This window comes from Branchiostoma lanceolatum, chromosome 13 (assembly GCF_035083965.1).
Source record: "Branchiostoma lanceolatum isolate klBraLanc5 chromosome 13, klBraLanc5.hap2, whole genome shotgun sequence".
Classification (NCBI taxonomy): Eukaryota; Metazoa; Chordata; class Leptocardii; order Amphioxiformes; family Branchiostomatidae; genus Branchiostoma; species Branchiostoma lanceolatum.
In genome coordinates, this window is record NC_089734.1 from 6,017,515 (window position 1) to 6,040,383 (window position 22,869).

General features: G+C 40.7%; 3 protein-coding genes across 3 annotated transcripts; all 3 read right to left on the reverse strand.

The window, feature by feature from the left end:
- Nucleotides 1-2,994: 2,994 nt before the first annotated feature.
- Nucleotides 2,995-7,270, reverse strand: LOC136447175 (uncharacterized). The gene is made up of 7 exons (XM_066445874.1): nucleotides 7,172-7,270; nucleotides 5,715-5,809; nucleotides 4,913-5,022; nucleotides 4,663-4,782; nucleotides 4,183-4,264; nucleotides 3,483-3,559; nucleotides 2,995-3,012 (listed from the first exon to the last, which is right to left on the reverse strand). Exons 2-7 carry the CDS (start codon nucleotides 5,773-5,775, stop codon nucleotides 2,995-2,997), a joined length of 468 nt encoding a protein of 155 aa, XP_066301971.1. The 5' UTR covers nucleotides 5,776-5,809; nucleotides 7,172-7,270.
- A 1,912-nt stretch (nucleotides 7,271-9,182) lies between these two features.
- On the reverse strand, nucleotides 9,183-18,062 carry LOC136447449 (polypeptide N-acetylgalactosaminyltransferase 13-like). Its single transcript, XM_066446365.1, has 12 exons — nucleotides 16,881-18,062; nucleotides 16,444-16,637; nucleotides 16,175-16,341; nucleotides 15,425-15,534; nucleotides 14,794-14,939; nucleotides 14,242-14,370; nucleotides 13,701-13,818; nucleotides 13,171-13,332; nucleotides 12,374-12,547; nucleotides 11,732-11,821; nucleotides 11,216-11,371; nucleotides 9,183-10,761 (listed from the first exon to the last, which is right to left on the reverse strand). The coding sequence occupies exons 1-12, from the start codon at nucleotides 17,223-17,225 to the stop codon at nucleotides 10,618-10,620; spliced, it is 1,935 nt and encodes a 644-aa protein (XP_066302462.1). The 5' UTR covers nucleotides 17,226-18,062; the 3' UTR covers nucleotides 9,183-10,617.
- An 83-nt stretch (nucleotides 18,063-18,145) lies between these two features.
- LOC136447450 (basic phospholipase A2 notexin-like) lies at nucleotides 18,146-19,694 on the reverse strand. Its single transcript, XM_066446366.1, has 4 exons — nucleotides 19,566-19,694; nucleotides 19,009-19,168; nucleotides 18,738-18,844; nucleotides 18,146-18,395 (listed from the first exon to the last, which is right to left on the reverse strand). The coding sequence occupies exons 1-4, from the start codon at nucleotides 19,597-19,599 to the stop codon at nucleotides 18,223-18,225; spliced, it is 474 nt and encodes a 157-aa protein (XP_066302463.1). The 5' UTR covers nucleotides 19,600-19,694; the 3' UTR covers nucleotides 18,146-18,222.
- Between the last annotated feature and the right edge of the window lie 3,175 nt (nucleotides 19,695-22,869).

Genomic DNA, 22,869 nt, shown 5'->3' on the forward strand with positions numbered 1-22,869 from the left:
GTTTCAACCGTGAACAGAAAATCACCACCAACACTCCATTCTCTCCCACCGCGAATTGAAATTCCCGCGAATATATTCCCTTTTACAGTAACTTGTAGTATTTCATGCAACCCCCCTTGTGCACCCGTAGTCTACTGAAAAGGACCTAGCTACGGATATTTCGCCGTTTTTTAAATTAACGTTACGTGCTATTTTCTTGTTGATATAGTACCCTCTTGGCTCTCTTTTTCAACCTTTGACAGAAGAACTTTATTGCACGACAGTGACTGTGTATGTCAACAACTATTATACATAGTACGACATACATGTAGTACGAAATAGAGGGTTGGAATAAAGATTAACATCCTAATTACTAATACGATAAGGGCTAGCATATTTAAGTATTTGATATAGTGTTACAATCGAGTGGGGCTGATCATTAGTTTCGGTATTCTTTTCTAATGACAAAGCAGTTTTTTATAGGAAAGTTTATTGCAAATTTCTGCCCGTAGGCTAATTGCAAGTGCATGTACATGCACATGTAACACAGAGTGGACGTACAGATAATGATGAACAATAAAATATATGACTACTCTAGTCTTAACAACTGACACTAAGTTCTAGCTTATTGGGTTCGGCTTCTGTGGAAGACGAATGATCCCACTTTTTCTGTAATGTGTGGGTTCCGTGATGTTAAGAGGAGAGTAGTTTTCTTTTCGTCTGAATAAGTACAGAAATTAGGATGCAAAATGGTGGCCTCTTTAAACAGCTCATGTCTTTCGTTGTCGTATATGTTCACCTATGAACTCAGTAGCAGTAAAAAAAAGGTGCCAGCAAACGGTTTCCAAACAAATATCAACCGTCCAAAGTCCGGTGATGCATCGATTGATTCTAACAGCTGTCCCTGAGCGATTTCTACTTTAGTTTTGTTTGCTTTCCTTCGATCGCAATCCAGGTTCCACAGTCCCGGGGGAAATAGTTTATGTGTTGAAAACAATGGCGGACTGGTACACGGGCTGCCGGTAGGATTATCACATAGGTTTAACGTATTAGCAGTGGATGTTCTTTGCTGACGTCACAAGCAAAACAAGCTAATCCAGGAATTTTGGAGGAGATTCACGAGTACGCATGCGCAGTGAAATACACCTATATTTCTCATTACAGGTTTTGTAAACAGTAGTAAGTCTATTGTCACAACATGCTAGTATAGCATAGCATAATGTCACACTGTGAGTAAAATGTGGGGCCTCTGGAGCCACGAGAAGTTTTATTTTGAGTTGATCAAACGTGGCTCATTATGCATTGTTCAGGGAAGGGAGGGGGATTTTTTTTTTCAAAAATACCATTTTTAGGTATACTTTTCTCTGTTTTGTATACCTTTGTCTTGTTGTTGTCATAAATTTGTGACACATATTAAACTGTGATGTTGTAAGTGAAACGTTGAGCCGTAAACTTGTGGGATTAGCAGTAATTTGAGTTGGCTCAAAGCGGCTCATGTTGCAATATTTGAGTGGGGAGGGGGGCATTCAGGGTAACAAACGTTTATTCAAAAGCCTGGACACCGATTTAAAACAAGTATGCTTTGATTTTGGTTGTAATGACATTATTTATGCTGTGTAAGCAATCCTGGGTGTGGTGAGGAAGGTAGATTTGAGTTACAAGAGGACACATATGACAGAAAGGCACTTTTTTTATAATTCGATACTTTCAAAACTTTCAGGCTCAAATTTTGCATAGATATCGAAAATCGAAGGATATTGCTTATTATTTAACGCGTTTGGTACGAATATAATCATTTGATTCCACAACCAGCACTGTATAACCAAACAAACTTTTCCCTTTTCAGCTACATGCAATCGCCTCTGAAAATACATGAAACGACACCTATTTTACTGGTAGAGGTACTGTGTGTTATTCTTAACGATATGTGTATTGCTGTGAAGGGGGTGTTGTATAAGGGATAACAAATTGGGCGGTCTCAAGTTATAATTATGGTCCTCAGCCATGACCGTTTGAATGCCAGAATACTCCTTGTTTCTGTTATGTCTAGCACTAATGTACACAAAGGAAGCAAGGAACAATGGCCGAAACTGCTTCTTCAGTTTGTCATATACACGCTAGGTGTCGTCAGATCAAACATTACACTTTCTTCTGTCCTCCCTTATGAAAACAAGTGGAACTTTCCATTTCAGGTGACTATACGTACTCTCCAAGCAGAGGTTGGTGGGGAAGATTGTTACCTTTTTATCATATGCCCCGTTTCTTGTCCGCTCGGAAACATACATTTTCAAAATGCCAATTTTCATGGATTGCTTGGCTTGCTTTCTTCACATACATTACGTGTATTATTATTTTGGATATTACTAGCTAAACGTATTATTGCGGGCTATAACAGTATGTGAAGATTTTTGCTTTTCATTTCATACGGAAACCGTATGTCAGGATTTATAAAGTATGCTTAAACTCATTGTATTTGACCACTGTATACTAACCTATTGTTTTACCCAAGTCCTTTGTTGTATTGTGCATATACCATTGAATTTGTTTGATTAGGACTTAGACTAAACAAGAAATTAATTCTATTCAACTTTAAATTCTAACTAAAGTTAGAAAAAGCAAGGAGGTTAATAGATAATCTCCTTGGAAAGAAAACAAAAACAACACAGATTTCGACCACACATCTTTGTTTATTAACTGCAATTCAACTTTACCAAGCCACCGTAACCAAGTATCGAATTATAGATGTAAGTACCATGTTTCATACATAGGAAAACGTACATAAGAAACACAAATGATTTATTAGTATCAACAACAATGTCGGATACTCTTAGAGATTGTAGCGGATTGTAGCGATCGTGCGTTAGTTTTATTGAAAGGTTGGTGTTTACAATGCCATTTATGAGTGAAGAGCGGTGATTGGTTGATGCAGCTTGTCACGTGATGCAGTGTTAGCACTGAGGCAGGAAAGATGGCGGTTCTCACGGCGCCATTGGGCTGATGGCGACGTCACAGGAATTACTCCTTAGTCTTCAGCTGAAATAATGGAGGAAAGAACACCAGTCAATGTCAAACATCTAAATCCATGCAACAATTTTTTTGTGATGAAAACAATAATCGTACATCCAATACTGATTCTTCTTTTTCCTTTTACTTGGAAAGATGAACAAAAACATGATCTTTAAACACATGTATTTATTTGAGATTCACTGATCACTGTGCTTGTAGATATGAGCCTCACAATTCTACTTAGAGGCATGCTGTATGCATTTGTTAATTTTAAAACAAACAAAAAATCAAAAGAAAACTGCTGAAGTTTCCACTGCCTGTATTGTCACGGTACTATTTATGACTACATGTAATGATGTTAGAGGAGTGTATCAGACAAAACTACAACAAGACATCTCTAACTCCTTCCATCTTATAGGTGTCAACTTCTTAATTCATCGGACACAAACTTCAAACGGTGAAAAATAAATGTCTAACAAGCTGTAGCTAGATCTTACCGTCATGGCCTTCTCAATGGGTTCTTCGATGTCTCCCACCAAGGAAAAGGCTTGCTCGGGAAGATCGTCCAACTCGCCTGGGGGGGGGGGGGGGTTGGGAGGCAACGTATTTAATAGAAGAACTTTATTGCACGGCAATTGTACATGGTACAAAGCATGGCAAGAACTCGTCAACATAATACAAAGTAGAAGTATAGAATAAAACTTAATATCCCAATTACTAAATACAATACAATAAGGGCTGGCATACATTTTGATATAGCGTAACAGTTATAATCGAGTTGGTTTAATCATTAGTTTTTGGTATTTTTTCTAATGTGAAATTAATATTGTGTTTCTAGAATATTCTCAACAGAGCACATTATGAAGGGTGGGCGACAGGGACTACATTAATAGGCTTGCGGTTCAGTTACAGTTCACAAAATGCAGCACCAATGTCAAGCCACATCCGCTCCATATTACATTTATATTTCATCCTCAAAGGGTTACAAAAGAACCTTCCGTTAAGGAACAGCCTCCCACAAGAAGTTATGACAATCAGAGACGGACAGAAGATCAAGTGTAGAGCCTACGACAGCTTTCCGTCAAGTACAACAGACAGCCAAAACTGCCATGAGGAATGGGTTCTAATCATAGTAAAAAGACTCCATTATGTTACATTCGACTATAACAACTTGAGACAAAATGAATGTAGACTAACCATCTAAGATCTTCTGGAAGCCTTGGATGGTCTCTTCCAGTGACACATCCCTGCCAGGCAAGCCAGTGAAGACCTCCGCCACCTAATGTGAGCAAGAAAGTCAACTTTATTTTCAAAAATGTTTTTGTATGCAACGAAATCAACATCTATGCGACCCCGGCAACCATGACCAAGCCGCATTCTCGACAAATACAGTGGCAATCCCTACAACTCTCCAAGCAGAGGTTAGTGGAGAAGGTCGTGACCTGTTTATCCTCTGCAACGGGGCAGAGGATGAAAAGGTCACGATCTTCTCCACTAACCTCTGCTTGGAGAGTAATCGCTACTCCATGTCATTCTTGCGCAAGAGAACTGAAAAAGTGGTTATTTTGAAACGTGTACAGTTGAATCCACAAGAAGACTTAAGTGTAGACAGATATGCAACAGACAGACAGCTATGTGATTGAAGTAATCATTGAAACAAACAGTAATGGGACCTACAGAGAAGGGCTGTGACAGGAACCTCTCGATTTTACGGGCGCGAGCCACGGTCATCTTGTCCTCTTCTGACAACTCATCCATACCCAGGATAGCAATGATGTCCTGCAGGGACTTGTAATCCTGGAGGGACGTAACAAACTATTGTTAACACCAATGTCTGAATACCATACTTGGTAATTTAGTGCAAAACATACATGGACAACAGGCTTACAGCTTAAAGATTCTATGATGACTAAGTCTGAAAACACACCTGTATGATTTTCTGCACGCTATGAGCAACGTTGTAGTGTTCCTCTCCCACGATGTTGGGGTCCAGGCTACGGGATGTGGAATCCAGGGGGTCCACAGCGGGGTAGATGCCTTTCTCAGCGAGACCACGGGACAGCACAGTGGTGGCGTCCAGATGAGCGAAGGTGGTGGCAGGGGCGGGGTCAGTCAAATTATCAGCGGGCACAGGTTGAAAAGAAATTAAAAAGAACTGTTAGTTAGGCTAAAACAAAAGGGAAAGACAGTGATGTCGCACCAGTTTAGCTCAAATGAACTCAGTGAAACTAGATGAGTTTATCTTCCACTGGTAGAGAAGATAGCGGCTATTTACAGGTGCATTGCACAGGGGACATTCTGCAGTCCTTTTGACAAGTACAATGAACAGTGGCCTAAGGACTGTACAAGTCGGGTGTCAAAGTGATTTCGGTCGATTATGTATATCAAACTTTTCATAAATCGTAATTTAAGAGACAAAAAGTTAATATGTGCAGAACAGTGACAAGCGTGTGTTGTTGACTGCTTGCTGAATGCTACCGAGGCATGGTAGATTTACCCACGCCCCTTGAGATACCCGAGCTCTCTCAAGAATAACAAAAATGAACTGTGTACGAAGGAAATAAACCTGTTAACGTACAACTTACTCAATTCTAGTTACAGCCGAGCACATTTGAAGCTACATACTAGTAGCGTTACCCAGCAGGTGGCTCTAAAAACTAGGCATGTACATGTAAACATGTCTGCAATACCTTTTGTTAGAGAAAAAAAAATCAGCAACAGTAACTCACCTTCAGCCGCGATCACAGCCGCCAGGAGCACGGCAAGTGCCGCGATGTTTCGAAAGGCCATACTGATTTAGTCTCCACTTAAATTAGCCAAAAACCTACAAAGATTCATGATAGAAAATGAAATTAGTATTCGTCAAATACAATGAATGCCCCCACTAGATGCACCCAACCTTTGTTTTAGATACTAGTAGAACATAAAACTAACCATATACGTATTAGATTCAACATTATATTAAAGCAAGTTAGGTAGGCCCATCATTGTATGGTTGAGTCAAATCCTCGTTAACTAATACTAGAACACCTAACACAACTCACATTTCGTAAAATGTGCGCTCTCTGTGATTCAAAGTTCGAACAACGACATATGCAAAGATATACGCCCCTCCCCCCCCCCCCCCCCCCCAAAAAAAGATATCCAACCTTCATTAACGTATAAAAACAAATGGTGTCGTTAATCTCTTTGGGAATGTTCATTTTGGAGGCCTGCCTCTGGGTATGTTTATGAGGCAATAGTCATGAAACTACCGACGGCCAAAACAAAATGTATTATCAGAATCTGATGTTGTTTGAAAACAATTGACTCAAGGGGAACCTTTTTCCACGAACAGAACTACTAAGGATTCTTAATAAACGACTTAACTTTATATAAAAGATGCAAATGAACTGACATTTTCTCAACGACATTGCCGATTAAGCCATGTGAGCCATGCATGACCATACAGTCCGTCTCACCAAGACCCACCCCGAACTGCTTCGTCCCGTCCGGCTTCGCCAGGCCCCGCCCCGCCCTACGCAGGTCAGCTCCTCGGCTGGAGGGCCGACATGCTCCCGATACAATTTTCCCACTGCCCCCTGCCTGAGTAAGGCCCGGAACGGGGTCTACTTCGGAGGCACTGATTCTAAATCTCTTCGGGGACATGTCGGCCGAGGGCCTGGCCTGTACAGTCCCTGGGAACAGTTTCGAAGCTAGGACACCACGTTCCCACAACTCTGTCTACAGCTAGCCACACAATCCGGACCTTCTACGGTTACTGCATGAAGTTCTATCCAGCCTGCTTGGATCCTATCCAAGGTGCCTTTCCTTTCCACACACAAGTCCCCATTCCCACAAGTGCTCTCTTCGCACTCTGACGGGCCCCGTCTTCCCTGTTCTTAAACCACCCCGGCCTTGTCATGATAACAACTCATTCTAGCTTGCGCCGTAGTTTATACCCAAACTATACTTCCTCATCTAGAATCTCCCGTCACTGTCACATAACAACTCACTCTAGCTTGCGCCATAGTACACGCATAAACTGCACTCCCCCAATTAAAATCTCACCGGCACTCACACATAAAAACACTCATTATCCTTTACTAACTGCTGCTCTACATCTTTAGAATGAATCAACATTTAAAGTAAAGATGAAGTAAGATTTGCAAGTTACTATAACATAGAAGAACTCGGTTGTACTTACCTCAAAGAAGTTTCACAAAGTCTGTTCTTCTGTCGTCTCCTCCTCTGTCAAGAACAGAATGACTAGAGTCAGAGAGTTCCACGCAGTTTAAGATTAAACCAATGTGGTCTATAGAGAAGGGGGGATCTTTCTTTCTCCCTTTTTTTCTTGTTAGTTCATGTGCCAGAAAAAAACTTTCAATTCAGATATGAGACAAGAAATGTTCCTACTGGTAGATAAATGATAATGGAAGATTTTCTTGTTTTCTTTTTACCCAGTTCGTAAAGGTTCTTTGCATCTTCACAGTGGCGTCTTCACCTAAGAGCGAAATGGTGACACCTATCAGAACTGACGTTTTGTAAAACGCGTGATTCGTAGCTAAAAGGACAGGATAAGAAAACATCGCCAACCCTTTATCCTTGTGGGAATGGCCATTTTCGGTGCTTGTCTCTGGGCAGATTCATGACATGTATGATGCAATACTATCTTCATCTTACACAACCTAACTGCTTGTCTAAACATTAAGAATCTGAAAAAAAAAGTAGCTGACCTGTAACTTTACAATAGAAATCCCATTGTACATCTGATGGTTCCTTCCTAAGAATAGTAGAATGGATTCTCGTCTCTTTAAAAAGTGTTGAAAACTATCTAATAACAACATCGACAACGCAAGCCTGGTGGTTCTCTCGGATAGTAAGCATGACGCGCACGAGTCTGACCCTGTCCTAATTAACCGTTCATCTTTGTGCAGTGCTCTGGTGATCATTGTAGTTTGTACCTACGCATAGGCCAATATTGAGGTAACGATAACGTATAACATATATGACAATGTTAATTAAAAGCATTTTGAAGAGCGAGGATATTGTGATGTGACGCTTTTTTTCAATTCCACTGTTGTCCGGCAATGTTTTTTCTGGATGTCAGCTTTCAAATGTATCATTTTCACCGTTGATCTTTTGTATGCAAACTCCGTATGATCTGTATGGATCTTCTTTGTTAAAATGGTGGTAACACCAGCCAAATGAATAAATCAAATCAAACACCAGCTCTTGTTGAAATTTTATTTTTCAATGTAAATAAATGGATCCAAGTAGCATATGGAGCAGGCGTGCGAGAGGCGTGAACTGTTGTGATCAATGGGGAAAAACGGACAATCTTATGCTTATGATAACATAAAAAGGCAGCAACTTGTTAATCAACTTCCACACCACCTCATTTGCCGTATATTGTCATCTAATATCTGATGACTGGACACAGACTACTATATATCTACAGTAAGAAGTTAAAACATGGTTTTCATCCACGGAATTATACGACTAATATCAGAGAGCCGCTTGTTTTTCATGGGCTGTTTATGTAGTCTGTAATCCTTGCAATCTCTTATCGCGCCAGTGCTGAACAGAACGTTCTAGAAGGCCACTGTAGCCTCGAAATTGAGTCTCTGACAGACCACTTATGGCTGGCGTATCAATACTTCTAAAGGTGGATCAATGCATTGTAGTCCGATCGGATCTGAATACTTAGCTAGGCTATAAACAGTTTCATCGCACCGCTGGTAGTAGGTGCAGATACGATGTCAGGCTAGCAAACTAATGTTAACCGTTGATAAAAAGCTTAGGTTTTCGGCGCTGTTTGTAGGTGGATGTGTTACCCTTGCCAAGACACCTATCACAGCTCACATTTTGTAAAACGTGCGCTCTCTGGGATTCATAGTTGGAAGGACAGAATAAGAAAACATCACTGTCCTCAATCCATGTGGGAACTTCCGATTATGTTGCCTGTCTCTGGGCAGATAATTTTATGAATTGATACTCATATTACGATACATAATAGAAAATTAAAGAATATATTAAGTGCCTGATCTATGACTTAATTAAGTGTGGAAACCCAACTGCACAGCAGCTTGTTCCCTCACAACAATAGTACAAAACATGTTATGTTCGTAAGAAGGGTTACAAACTCCAGAATAACAACATCGACAACGCACGCCGAGTAGCCTGATAGTAAATAGGACAGACACGAAGCCGACACTAAGGTAAAGGTAAAGGTACCATAGCCTTTTGAGGCCGTTGGAGCAGTGGGTTTTTACCCACCGTGTCTAGGGCACGGTATTGGAAGGCGGAGCCCATCCCTCTCCTTCCACCGCCTTTTACCTCCCCAACCGAAGTCAGGTACCCATTTCTACACCTGGGTGGAGTGAGGAAAGTCGTGTAAAGTGCCTTTCCCAAGGGCACAACATCGGGACGCATGTCCAGACATGTCTGGGGGAAAGCCGGGATTGAACCCGAGTCTCCTTGTTTGACAGTCCAATGTTCTAACCACTACGCCACGGGATGCCACTAGAAGCCGACACTAGTACTGTCCTAATTAACCGTTCATCTCTGTGTAGTGTTCAGGTGAACATTGTATCTATCCATAGACAGATATTAAGGTAATGACAACGTATATGACAACTTAAAGCAATCTAAAGAGGAAATTGTGATGTGTCGCATTCTTTTCAAGTCCACTATTGTCAAAATTAACTATCATTGGGTGTCAATTCTCTAGTTTATCATTTTTGCAGTTGATGTCTTGTATACAAATGCCGTATTATTTTTACGAGTCCACCTTAATTGTTAAAAGGTGGTAACACCAGCTCTTGTTGAAATTTGATTTTTCAAAGGAACTATTGATCCAAGTAGTATATGGGCCACGCTAACAATTTTCAGGGTGCGCGAGGGCCGTTGTGATTGATGGGAAAAAACGGACAATCTTAAAGCTTATCATAATATAAAAAGGCGACAACTTCTTGATACATTCCTCGCCACCTCATTTGCCGTGCGATGACATCTAATAACGGTACACAGACTACATATGTATGTATTGTAACGAGAAGTAAAAAACGTTTTAGCGATGGAATGATATGATAAATGTCAGAGATCCGCTTGTTTTTCACTGGCTGTTTATTTGGTCTTTAATCCCTTGCTGGCTGCAGCACATGTTACTACTTTGTGGATACGTTCGGTGCCTCTTGTGGTACTTCAGTTGTAGCGTTAGGTAGTTTTGAAATATCTAGCCTTGTGCGCTCTATAAGGGTTCACTTTTTTTACTCAAATGTCGACAAGGTAGTTTTGAAATGTGCAGTCGTGTACGCTCTATTTATAAGGGTTCACGTTTTCTTTTCTCAAATGTCGACAAGGTAGTTTTGAAATATCTAGCCTTGTGCGCTCTATAAGGGTTCACTTTTTTACTCAAATGTCGACAAGGTAGTTTTGAAATGTCCCGTCGTGTACGCTCTATTTATAAGGGTTCACGTTTCTAGATCTGCTCTTAGATGTCGATAAGGTAGTTTTGGAATGTCCCGTCGTGTAAGCTCTATCTATAAGGGTTCACGTTTCTAGATCTGCTCTTAGATGTCGATAAGGTAGTTTTGGAATGTCCCGTCGTGTAAGCTCTATCTATAAGGGTTCACGTTTCTAGATCTGCTCTTAGATGTCGATAAGGTAGTTCTGGAATGTCCAGTCTTGCACTCTCTGCTGGTTACAGGGCCGCAAAGCCACGAGGTGTTCCTCGGGGGTCAAGTTCACTACGCCAAGACACTTCCCCGTCTTTTGGTCCACAAACGGACCCCCCTGAGAACAAGAGATTTAAAAATGGCATCTGTACTTCAGGAGCTTATTTATCATAATTCTTATCGTTGTTCTACAAATACAAATTCAATATAGTATGCGTATCACTGATTTTAATATCAAAGTGAAGAACAATATCTAAATGGATGGTGAAAAAGGAAAAAAAACAGGTTAAACGTAGGGCAATGAGCATTTAGCTATAAATGCAACAATTTGATTTATGTAACATTTCCAGGGAAATTAGTATTTAAAAGGCTACGCTTATCATTAATACGTATATATAGTAGGCATATAGGTGACTACAAAAATGTTAATTTCCGAGCAGATCTTGGAAGGCGAAATTGTAGCGTTTTCTAGCTCAGCTTAAGAATTCCACTTGTTAAAACAACAAAACGAGGAGCTACGAAACGTTATAATTTTGCCTCCCAACATCTGCTTGGAAATTACGAAAGCGCACCTTGGTGTGGTTCCACGCAATGACATCGGGAGCGGTGCACGGTTTCTTGGTGAGTAGAAGCGCCCCCTTGTGGTTCTTGACAGGTAGTCCAGCCGCCAGGCAGACAGAGTAGAACCACCTGAGCATGATCTTGTCGTCCATTCGCAGGGTGAAGGACTGTGAAAAATTGATGATGATAGATTTAGATTGATCAGGTTTTATTTCTCATGTCTCTTAAGATCAAAAATGAGAATAAATCATTTCTAAAAGAATTGACAAGATTCAAAAAACACATTAGGGTATGGGTAGACTACATGTTGTCCTTTGTACTTAAATTATCTATTTTATTGTGTAAAAGTCACCAAAATGCACGTTGGTTCTCATTCATTATTTGTGTGGTGGTTTTCAGTTCGCGTTTGAAACAATAGTAGCGCTACAGTCATAGGTGGACAGAAAGTTTTGCTGTCGTTTTAAGGTTGCGCTGAAGAATTCGCCGCGAGAACCGCGAACATAAAACCACCACAAAGTAGCTCTCACCTGCTGCCCTCCCTCGCCGTGGCAGAAGTACGCCCCCACCTTCTCTCCGTACATGGCGTCCAGACAGAGCGCCATGGCGCGGTTTTTCACCTGAAAACAAAATAGGGTTCTTCTTTTAACAGACATAAGAGACGCAATCATATTGCAACGAGCAGACGGGAAAGTATATAGTATAGGATCTTCTGCTCCTCTCTCCCCCTCTCTCTCTCTCTCGCTCCCTCAATCTCTCTCTCTCTCTCTCTCTCTCTCTCGCTCCCTCAATCTCTCTCCCTCTCTCTTGCTCTCTGTTTCTCTCTCTCGCAATTAATCCTTCTCTCTTTCTCTGTTTGTGTGGTGTGTGTGTGTGTGTATGTGTGTGTGTGTGTGTGTGTGTGTGTGTGTGTGTGTGTGTGTGTGTGTGTGTGTGTGTGTGTGTGTGTGTGTGTGTGTGTGTGTGCGTGTGCGTACAAAAAATGTATGTGTACTTTATAAGTCGAGTGGCCAGACGTGTGTGTATATACAAATATACGTGTCTGCTTACTCAACTTACAACTTACATTACATGTACAGTACGCTAAGAGCACTGTTTTCAAATGCATACAGAAGGCAACAGGCAGGCAAAAACGTCTTTAACTTCAAACGGTGACGTAGACTTTTCCCTACCTCCCCTCGTGCCTTGGCCCGTAAGTCAGGGATGGTGATTTCTGGGAACACGTGATCGATGTACCATTTGAAACTCTTACAACCAAGCTGTTTGCGCATGCGCTTACGGTCAGAGACATCTCCCGCGTTGGCGATCTCATTCTCTACATGGGGGTTCAGGGAGTAGAAAATATCCTAAAGTAACAAAACGATAAAACAAACATTAGGAACAAAGGAAAATACTTTTCAAGATATATTATACGTTATATAGGTATATTAAAAATCTTTCTTTCTAAAAGACAGGTGTGAGAGTAGAGTGTTATTATGGAATATGATTATGGAATAAGGACTGATACTATCGTCGATTGCAATTGTTATTTACTGAATATGATTATTGAATGGCTTATTGTTTGGTACTAGAATACCCTAGATTTTCGGCATGGCGGCCTTGAAAAGGTGACCCCTGCGGGGGTACACCTGTTCCGTCGTGTCTTCCATTTTTCAGGAGAAGTGCTATAAATTAATAAATAACAAGACCCCTGACCTCCTCGCCTGTACCCTTTAAAAGTGGCCAAGACCGAAGACTGTGTATACCTTTATATGTTCCCAAGGTTAGATAAAGGTTGTAAGAAATTACTTATTATTCTATCTATACTAAACGTGGCATCATGAAATATCTATAAAAATGTAGAATTAGTTACTTTGTCCCCATCAAATTTGTCTATCTCTCTCACCGATATCCGTTTTCTTCTTACCACCGTAAAGCCTATTAAAGGAAATACGATCCACGATGTAGCATTTTAACGTGAAAAAATAACCTTATATTCGTCCAGCCAAACTTCCGCCAAACGGATGCAGTTCCGGTAGAAAACCGTTAGGCGGCTGGGGGCGTCGCCGAAGTTGTAAGGGTTGGCTCTCCTGAACACGTGACCCACGCGAGAACACGGCAAGATCTCGAGGCTCCCTCCGCACATCCAGATCTAAGATGGAGATTTAGATGCTATGATTTTCGCCTATTTTCACTTAAGATGCTTAGAATTGTGTCTATTTCTAAAGCTACTTTTATAGGTTTTACATTTTTTTTCCTCTTGGCATGGAAATGTTGTTTCTAAGCTAGTTCCTGACTCCAACATTTACCTCGATATCGAAGTAAAAAATCCGTTTTATGAAAACTTTCCAGCAGCCATCTAAGATATTGTAATGATATGAACTGCCAAATAATGAGATGCCCCCTGGTAAGAGACCATTGGATTTGTAAAATGGTAACTTGAAAAAAAAAGAGGAAGACATCAGTATGAATTCCAATGGAGTAACCTTTCAATGGGATCCAACAACAAAATGGACTGACTTTAAACGATATCTCCAGGTTTTCCGCGCCCCAGATTTGGAAGCCCGGATCGTACCCGCCCAGCTCCCAGAAGAACCGTCTGTCGATGGAGAACAACCCTCCAGCCATGGTCGGGGACCTGTTTGGGTATAAAATGTCAAAAAGAACTACGTCTGCTAAGTACATGATACAAGAAATCTCATTCCTCCGTGAAATATCTCGAGTTTTTGCAACTGTCTTGACAAAGTGTGGTACAGCCATGTCCAATTCACACATTACATGGTCCAATTTCACACGCCATCCTTGGATTCCTGACTTCATCAACAGCAACATTCATTCCCTGCATACCTGCGGAACAGATTGGACTCGGACCAACTGCGGACACACAGCAAAACAAACAAACAGACCGAAAACAATGGAGGTAACAAATGAACAAACAAACAAACGGATTGAAAATGATACCTCCTTTTTACAGAGGTCAATATAAAAACCTCGATCCAACTACATGTGTATCTAATCGCTAAAGTTATCATAATTAGCATGAGAAATGTAACGTTATTACTTGATTATCTCATTTTGTGACCAAATGTCCTGATGTCGCCTGTTGTCTTCCTCGGGCGGGAGGGACACCCAATCAAACTTCATCCCCCAGTTGAACCCGCCGCGCATGTTCTCATTGGCTGGCTCGTACCTGGGAACGAGGTGAAACGTCACTGTTATTCTGGACGCTGATTGGCTGTCGTGTACTCGCAACAAGTGTGGAATGATTTTAAAGTCGCCTATTTGCGGATCATAATGGTGATATAAAAGCCTTTACTATTTCACACCAAAAAAAAGAATAACAATTCGAGCTAGTCTCGTTCACTGACTGGTGCCCTATAACCCCCATTTGGAGTGACCTTGGGGGAGGGGGCAATATTTGTTATCAAAGTTTTGAGAATTTCGAACTTTATAGCTAATAATGGTATCTTTGCCTCAATATCGTATATTGTGAAGGAATTCTAGTGTGTTTTATTTTACTTTCTACGAATTAAGGTGTTTCATTTTGTAAATCCTACATACGTATCCTGGAATGTTTCTATGAAATCTGATACAATACAAACTTCTTACATACCCAAATGTGTTATCGTTAATCCTGTCTATGGACGGACACGGGACTGTGGTTCTGTTGAGACCGATCCTGTCCAGTAGCGGTTCCAACCAGCCCACGTTACACTCGATATGAGAGTCCAGGAACGTCAGGACCTCTCCCGTTGCAATCTGCCATTCATAGAAATATGGAAGGGTAATGGTTTTTGATGATAAATTTATTGTAAATTCATGCATGCCCTGGGGACAATTGCCAACAAAACAAAACAAACCAATGGTAAACAAGAAGAGTAAAGTACATGAATAGATCAAAGCTTTCCTACATCTGATTCTGCTGCTGAGGGTACTTAAAGGTTTGACTATTCTGATGTAGACCCACACCTCATCCTCAACACACACACATGTATATATAATTATATATCATGCGCATCTGGATACAGATATGTGTAACTCAATTAAGAAACATTGAATCCTTACAATACATTGAACTTGAAGCTGATAAAAGTTGATGAAAACCCTCACTCGTTGCAACCACTTACTGTAATTCTAACTTTACTCGAGGTATAGACTTTCGAACACACAAGAAAACACTTGTGTATTATATATCTCTTTACTGGTTTCAAATAGGTAAAAACAGCTTTTGGTGGTAGCCTTACCTCAGCTCCCCGTAGTCGAGCCCGAATAAGTCCCTCTCTCTCTGGTAGGCGAAGAAGTTTCACCTGTGGAAACCTGGATATATACGTGTCTAGATCCTCCTTTAGGTGTTCTGTAAGAAAACAAAAGGTACTGTAGCCGGGAGGTACACATGTGTAAACTTCCTTAAAAACACTAGCCTGGTGCTATTCCCTATTATAACTTCCGAGTTACTTCTGTCCCTTCTCAAATAGGGCCGGGACCCGGTAGTTATGATAGGAATAGATGCCAAGGAAGTAACTAGCCTTCCAAAAACGGTTTTAAACTAAGATACCTTACGTTGGTGTTACGCATACTAGTATGTACTTATCGTCCACGGTAGAAAAGATGTGGAACAAATGGCATGGCGAGGCTGTTCAGAACAAAACCTTTCTGAACGTTGAATTTAGTGGAACAATTCCTACTCGCCGGGCTTTCTATCATTGTCCCGTTTTCTTTATGTCGCCAAGCCATACGATAATGATTACGCCTGGCGACATAAAGAAAACAAGACACAATAGAAAGCCCGACAAAAACTCCCAAAACACGTCTGAAACCAGCCAGACCAATTCCTCTGCTTGGAAAGTAGGGTGTTCCCTAAAAGTCCTGAAAGGTTTTGTTCTGAACAGCCTTGCCATGCCATTTGTTCCACTTCTTTTCTACCGTGGACGATAAGTACATATGCGCAATACCAGTTGCTTGGAGAGTAGAACATCAAGGCTACGTCTATCTACCTGCAGTACTGGCGTCGTCCACTAGGATGATTTCCTTGAGAAGGTGCGGCGGTGAGCGGTTGATGACGCTGTGTACCGACCGCAGCAGAGTGGACATTGCCTCCTCGCAGAAACAGATGACCACGCTGGTGGTGGGAAGGTTGTCCAAGATTTTGGCCTTGTGGCATCTGAAGAAAAGTTAAAAGATGAACTGTTTATCACTGAGAAAGGTAAACAAAAACAACGAGAGAAAGACAAAACATCCATCATTCCAATACATGTACATGTACCTGACTGGTCTTGTATCCGGTAACGATCTTTCCAACGACACCAAGTCGCTGACGAACTCGTTGAACTTTGACCTTTCCCAGCCTGCCTCTACCTCCTTCTCGTGGCCCCGTAGTCTCTGTTCCAACACAGGTAGACCTCCTGCACCTGGAGCCCGCTGGTTCCGCGGCATAGTGGTAGCGTCTAACTTTAGCACCTGAAATAAGGAGTGGCGACCCAACTAAAATTGTGGCGTAACGGCAGGGTCTTCAGTAACAAAGCTACTCCCCTCGGGAAATTCATTGGTGCAATTTTGAAATGTTTTGATTGATTGCAATAGTTTAAGAATGCCTCCGCCCCTAAGGCGTCACCAAAACAAATTGATATGGTAGGTAGTAAAAAATATACTGCTCTAATACATTATCAAGGTTTTCAATGGTTGATAAGTTGATACATTTACCTTATGAGTCTTTTTCGCTAGGGTTGTGTTGTGGTGCGTGTTCGCCATCGTTGTTGTGTACGCAGGCAACTTCCGGAAATCTTCGTTAACGTTGTACTTCGGCAATCTCTTCATGTTTTCGGTGATGGCGAATTCCCGAAGTGTGGCCGAAGAAACCCGATGATTGTCGACTCCTTTCGTTGCTTTAAGACCGGCCCGTCCGATCTCTCTTGATACTTCATCGTTCGCGTCTTTCCCGTTTTTGTGAACTCCTTGGTACCTTAGCATTACAAAATTTATAAACAACCAAAATATCGATGTGCAGATAATTATAAACACAGTTCTGCTTCTCCAAAGCGCGTACATATTTGATTGTTGAAGTCTATCACATTTATCAATAAAAAGTGTGCGATGTTTTGGTACAGCCGATATATGAGTCCAAATATGTAAGGGAAAATGACAGCAAATGCTGCATCGGGATTTTCCTACCCGGATACGCCTGTATACTTCCGAGCGAGTGCCGCTGAAGTGTGGCGACAAGAAACATATTAAGGACCACTTATGAATATGTTAAGTGCTCTTCAGTTATAAACACTGTAACAAAGATGATTGAAGGCTAGTCCATTCAAAAGTTGGGGTGTGATCAGATGAAATATTGAAAAGAAGTGCAGAACACTTTGAAGGCACATTTTTTTTCTAATAGATTTCGGATTACAGAGCACATGATATTTCATGCAATTATTCTACATCATTTCCAACATCATGCTAACGGTAGAGCATAAGGGTTTTACAGAGACGAAAAAAGCGACTGTAACAAAGCCGGTCTGAACGATCTGGACTATGATTTTAGCTATTATCATCTATTATTATCATCATCATCATCATCATCATCATCATCATCACCATCATCATCATCATCATCATCATCATCATCATCATCATCATCATCATCATCATCATCATCATCATCATCATCATTATCATTATTATATTTTGTTTTTTTATGTAACTGCACGTATACTACTTTGTGTGCATTTATTTGTGACCCCGGGCCCCACTGCAAAGCAGTGATCATACCATTGAGTGTACAACACTGGTAAATTATGACATACATGTATAAGGTGACAGATGAAAAGTGACAGTGAGTGACATATTCTCCTAAAAGTACGGCCTGCCACGACGCCACACTTTAAAGTCCTGTTCAGTTCTATCAAAGGGGTCCTGTTCTCTGTAAGATTGGAAATGAATCATTTCATTGTAGGTAATAAAAGACACAAAATGTACGATTCCGTTTACTAATTGTAGCAATAGTTTATTTATAGCATTTGAAGGGATAAAATGCTTTAAATGTCTGTGTTTTTCTCTAACCAGTTGCTATACAGAGAGATGGGTTAGAGTCCAAGCAGCCAGGCAGAGTGCTGTCTTCAGGACAGGCCGGTTTCCCTGTGGCATTAGGATAAGGGAAATAGGAGAAGCAGTGGGCGGCTGCAAGATCACACTCACAGGCGCCGCGGTCCGATGTGCCAGCGGGGTCATCTGAAATACAGGTCAGAGTATTCAAATTACGGTGGCGCGGCGGTGGAAATGGTTGGTAGCAGACGATGAAATTGTGGGCGCATAAGGTACCCCCCCCCCCCCCAGTGTTTTGTCTCGTTTATCTTAAACACACAAAACGCTACAACGCTATGCCCAAAGGAAAATAACACCCGAGCCCGGACGGTACGATAAGTATATAGTTTGTTGAGTTTTTCACCAACGCACACACACACACACACACTCACAAGCTCATACACACACACACACACACACACACACACACACACACACACACACACACACACACACACACACACACACACACACACTACTTGTACGTACCACAACCAATGCCAATGTCATATTGAGTCCAGTCGTAGGTCACGTAATGTGGACTCCAACCGTTTGCTATGAGATCGTCATAGCAACCGTCGTGAAAGTAGCAACACCTGGGTTTGCAAAGGAAAACAATGACAGTAAACGATTATGGAATAACAAAATGCATCTTCATCCTTTCCTATCATTCCATGTATCTTTTGCGGGGAACAGCAACAGTGAGACAAAGCGAATTATCCGACTATTTTCTGAATATTTTTGCGATATGATATCATACATGTCTATCTGGTCCACTGGCATTCCAGCGCCGCCCGAGCCGCACCAGCACCCGTAGTTGTTGTAGTCCCACGCGTCCCGTCCTGTGATTAGCTCTATCAGGGTACTGAACTGGTACAGGTTGCGAGGAAGCCGCCTCCCCACCGCCAAAGAAAAAACACCTATTGGTTTGAATTGTACAAGAATTGTTTAACCGGTAAGCTCAAAGATGCCTTTGTGTTACAACATACTGTAAATGCAGAAATGTTCGCGGTGGTTTATGTTCTCGGTTTTTACGGTAGGTTTTTGCCGCGAACTTAATTAAGACCACCGCGAACATTTTTTTCCGGTGTTTCTGTAGCCTACAGTGTTTCAAACGCGAACTCAAAACTACCGCGAACACTAAAATTTCTCCCTACCGCTAAATTAAAACCACGCGAACTTAAATGCGTTAGTTAACATTGTTACAGTAACATTAGTATGCGATTGTATTATACACAGGTACAGCTTTTCAACTTCCCATATGATTTGCACACGTTGGTAATTGAGGCTGTAACACTCTTAAAACTCTGTACTCACCCAGGAGTATCGCTGTGGTGAAGATGATTTTCATGTTTGCTTCTTGTTAGTACTGCAGTACCAGCTGGATACTATAATATAGCATCTATATATACACGTGCTTGCTGGCTGGCTACTATCACATATAGACATAGGCGCTTGTTTACTATTTCCAGCTGCAAAGGGAACGATTTTTCACATGTGTATCGGTTGCTAAGGTCTAGAATAGGGTGAGAAATTATTTGACTAAAAATTAGTTGTAGGGGAAATCGTGTACTTTTGTTGAAATCATGGAAAAATTTTAATTTAGAAAAATAAGTGTCTATCTAACACACTAATCGAACTGTGATATATGTTTTTTTGATAATACTGTACGTTCAAATAATCGTTCAAATCTTTTTTCCTATAGATCCCTTAGGGTTCCATTTATGCGCCCATCCCGATGGCCAATTGGATGCTGCTTTTGCCCTTTGGATACTGTCATCACCACCGATAGATCTGCTAATTGGAGATTACACGTTAAGGTTATACCAATCTATCTTTATTCCAATATATCCCCCAAAATGTTCAGAATACCTCATACGAAGGTGAAAAATATGACAATATTCGTCGTCAGCAAACAGCGTTAAAGAGTGCAAGTAAGCATCTCAAAGAGTAGAGAATTTTTTATGCTCTAAATATGACTTACTAAAAATAACAAGCTATGCTAGCATATAAATCATATAAAGCTATCATAAAGAATGCAACTACACAGACTGCTTTTGTTTAAAACTAGCCTTACACTACTTTTGTACATGTAGTCAGACATGATAAGAAAACATCTATTTCCTTCCAATGCAACCGGTTTTTTTTATGATTCAGCAACAGTCTTACGTTTCAAAGGTTCATCGTCCGTACGATCGTACAGAACAACAACAGGTGTTCTTTTTCATACATCTATTCTATTTCTAAAAGTAGCTTGTATATGGCCTACGTACTGCAGCAGAACTTTCTGTTTTTTTATCTATTTTCTTTGACATGCCATAATCTAAATTTATAGGTGACAGATAGCTTTTGATGTAAGGAATAAGTGGCATAGGTTCTAGCCCCCTAGCAACTTGCTCTGGTTCGAACGTTTGAAGACTCTTCCATCTATAGTACGTTCATGATCATTAGGTCCGTCAGGGAGGTTATGTTGTTTCGTTGGTTGCCAGAGTATCATAACTTGAGAAGTTGTCAATGTATCTTCATGGTGTGAAATGTATTGGTAGGAATCAGAAAACAAACGTTTGATTTTCGACCCCATACCTCTTAGCGATTTCATAAGCAACTGCAGTCCCTCTCGCTAGCATCCTAATGTATACACCATATACCCTTGTTTACTTTTACCACCTGAGTAAAAGACAAAAGTTCTCATGTAAAACATGTGATGTTTTTTAGAAGGCGAAAGCTGTATTAACCATAGAGTAAACAATATAGGAAGGTGAAAAAAGGTCAAAAAGAAATAGAACTAGAGTTCCACGACCTCATACCTTCGCCAAATGATTTTAACCTTTATGACTGACGTATCAGGAGTGATTGTCATCAATTATAAATCATACCAGTTGATCTTCTTCACCCCAAAAAAGTATGAACTTAACAAAGAAGGTTATGCTAACAAAGTAACATTTGTCTTGAATTATGCAAATGGGGTCCTTATTAGCATAATTTGATTCAACGATGTTCACATTCACATAACTTCCAAATGACACAAGTATGAAATTGCCATCATTTACCTGTATGGAAGTATAGTAGTTTCTCATTAATTATGCAAATTAGGCCTACATTAGCATATTTTTACTGTATCAAATTCTTCAGTAACAAATGTCACATACAATGTATGTCAATAGTCATATCATGGAACACACTGGGTTTTTTAAATTGTCTCATTAATTATGCAAATTAGAATCTGATTTGCATAATTATCGTCCAATCATACAAAGCATCACGTAAGCTATCTACATACCAAAAATCATTACCATCCATCAAGCCCATCTTGAGTTATAGTGTTTTCTCATTAATTATGCAAATGAGGTCTTCATTTGCATAGTTGATATCTATCAATATTTCTCTCTTCTTCAGTTACATATGTCACATGTTTGAGAGTCCTATCGTGGAATTTGGCAGATGTATAAACTTTCCTCATTAATTATGCAAATTACATACTGATTTGCATAATAAGTATCTAATCATATACATCATCACTCAAGCTATCTACTTACCAAAAATCATAACCATCCATCGAGCCCTTCTTGAGTTATTCCCTTTCAAAGTCTGAACCAAAACCTGATCCTGCAGTTCCAAAAAAGCCGCTAGGGGGCCAAAACCTATACCACTTACTCTCTGTCCAAAGAGCTATCTACCACTCAAAAATCAGTTCCATAGCTTGTCCAGAACACGAGATATCGAAACAGGAAGTTCCGCTGCAGTACCGTAACAAGCCGCTAGGGGGCTCAAAATCTAATCATTTCCTAGTCTCATCAAGACCTACCCACCTACCAAATATCAAGACAATCCATCCAAGCCTTCTCGAGTTATGCTGTACGTTACAAACAAACAAACACACAAACACACACACACACAAACGCTACCCTCTGCATAACCTTCTCAGCGAAGGTAATAATCATCTGCATATTCTCATAAAAACAAAGTAAAACAGTGGCAACAAGAGTCTTAGGACCCAAAATCTCCATGAAACTTTTTTTTGTATTAAACCAGTTCCCCCCCATTCTATATCGCTCAATGGTATGACCCCCGGCCACCTGCAGCTGTCGGGGGCTCAGGTTCCACAGTGACCCACTTTCGCTATCAATAGCTACTAACAGCTGTTAGAAGTGCCACAATGGCCAACACTGCAAATATAGATTTTCCCATTACTTAGGCAAATTAAGTCCAATTTGCATAATTTGCACTTCATTGTATACATCCCTCTCTAAGCTACCTGCCAAGTAAATAACATGAAAATCTGTCGCTCCTTTCTTCAGTTATTCTCCTTTGAAAATTTTGACAAATACGCCATTACAGTTCCAGTGACACATACCAGAGGGCCCAAAATCAACCTTGACCTTTCTCCTCCCCACACCTACCCACATAACAAATATCATTACAATTCATCTACACGTTCTATAGTTATGTTGATTTTACGCATCCGGTGACACATACATACACACACGGTGACATATTCATACACACACGCGCACACACACGCAAACACACTAACTTTGCATGATTTGCACTTCAGTGTGTACATCTCTGTCCAACCTACCTGCGTACCAAATAACATGAAAATCTGTTGCTCCTTTCTTAA

Coding starts and splice junctions, on each gene's coding strand:
- LOC136447175 (XM_066445874.1), bottom strand. CDS start 5,775: ATGGCCTTTCGAAACATCGCGGCACTTGCCGTGCTCCTGGCGGCTGTG. Junction 4,265..4,662: donor TCCTGTCACAGCCCTTCTCT/GTAGGTCCCATT, acceptor TGCTCACATTAG/GTGGCGGAGGTCTTCACTGG. Junction 3,560..4,182: donor CTTCCAGAAGATCTTAGATG/GTTAGTCTACAT, acceptor CCCCCCCCCCAG/GCGAGTTGGACGATCTTCCC.
- LOC136447449 (XM_066446365.1), bottom strand. CDS start 17,225: ATGTACGCGCTTTGGAGAAGCAGAACTGTGTTTATAATTATCTGCACA. Junction 13,333..13,700: donor ACCTGGAGATATCGTTTAAA/GTCAGTCCATTT, acceptor TCTCCATCTTAG/ATCTGGATGTGCGGAGGGAG. Junction 11,372..11,731: donor ACGGCGAGGGAGGGCAGCAG/GTGAGAGCTACT, acceptor AATTTTTCACAG/TCCTTCACCCTGCGAATGGA.
- LOC136447450 (XM_066446366.1), bottom strand. CDS start 19,599: ATGAAAATCATCTTCACCACAGCGATACTCCTGG. Junction 18,845..19,008: donor CCAGTGGACCAGATAGACAT/GTATGATATCAT, acceptor TTGCAAACCCAG/GTGTTGCTACTTTCACGACG. Junction 18,396..18,737: donor TGACATTGGCATTGGTTGTG/GTACGTACAAGT, acceptor CCTGTATTTCAG/ATGACCCCGCTGGCACATCG.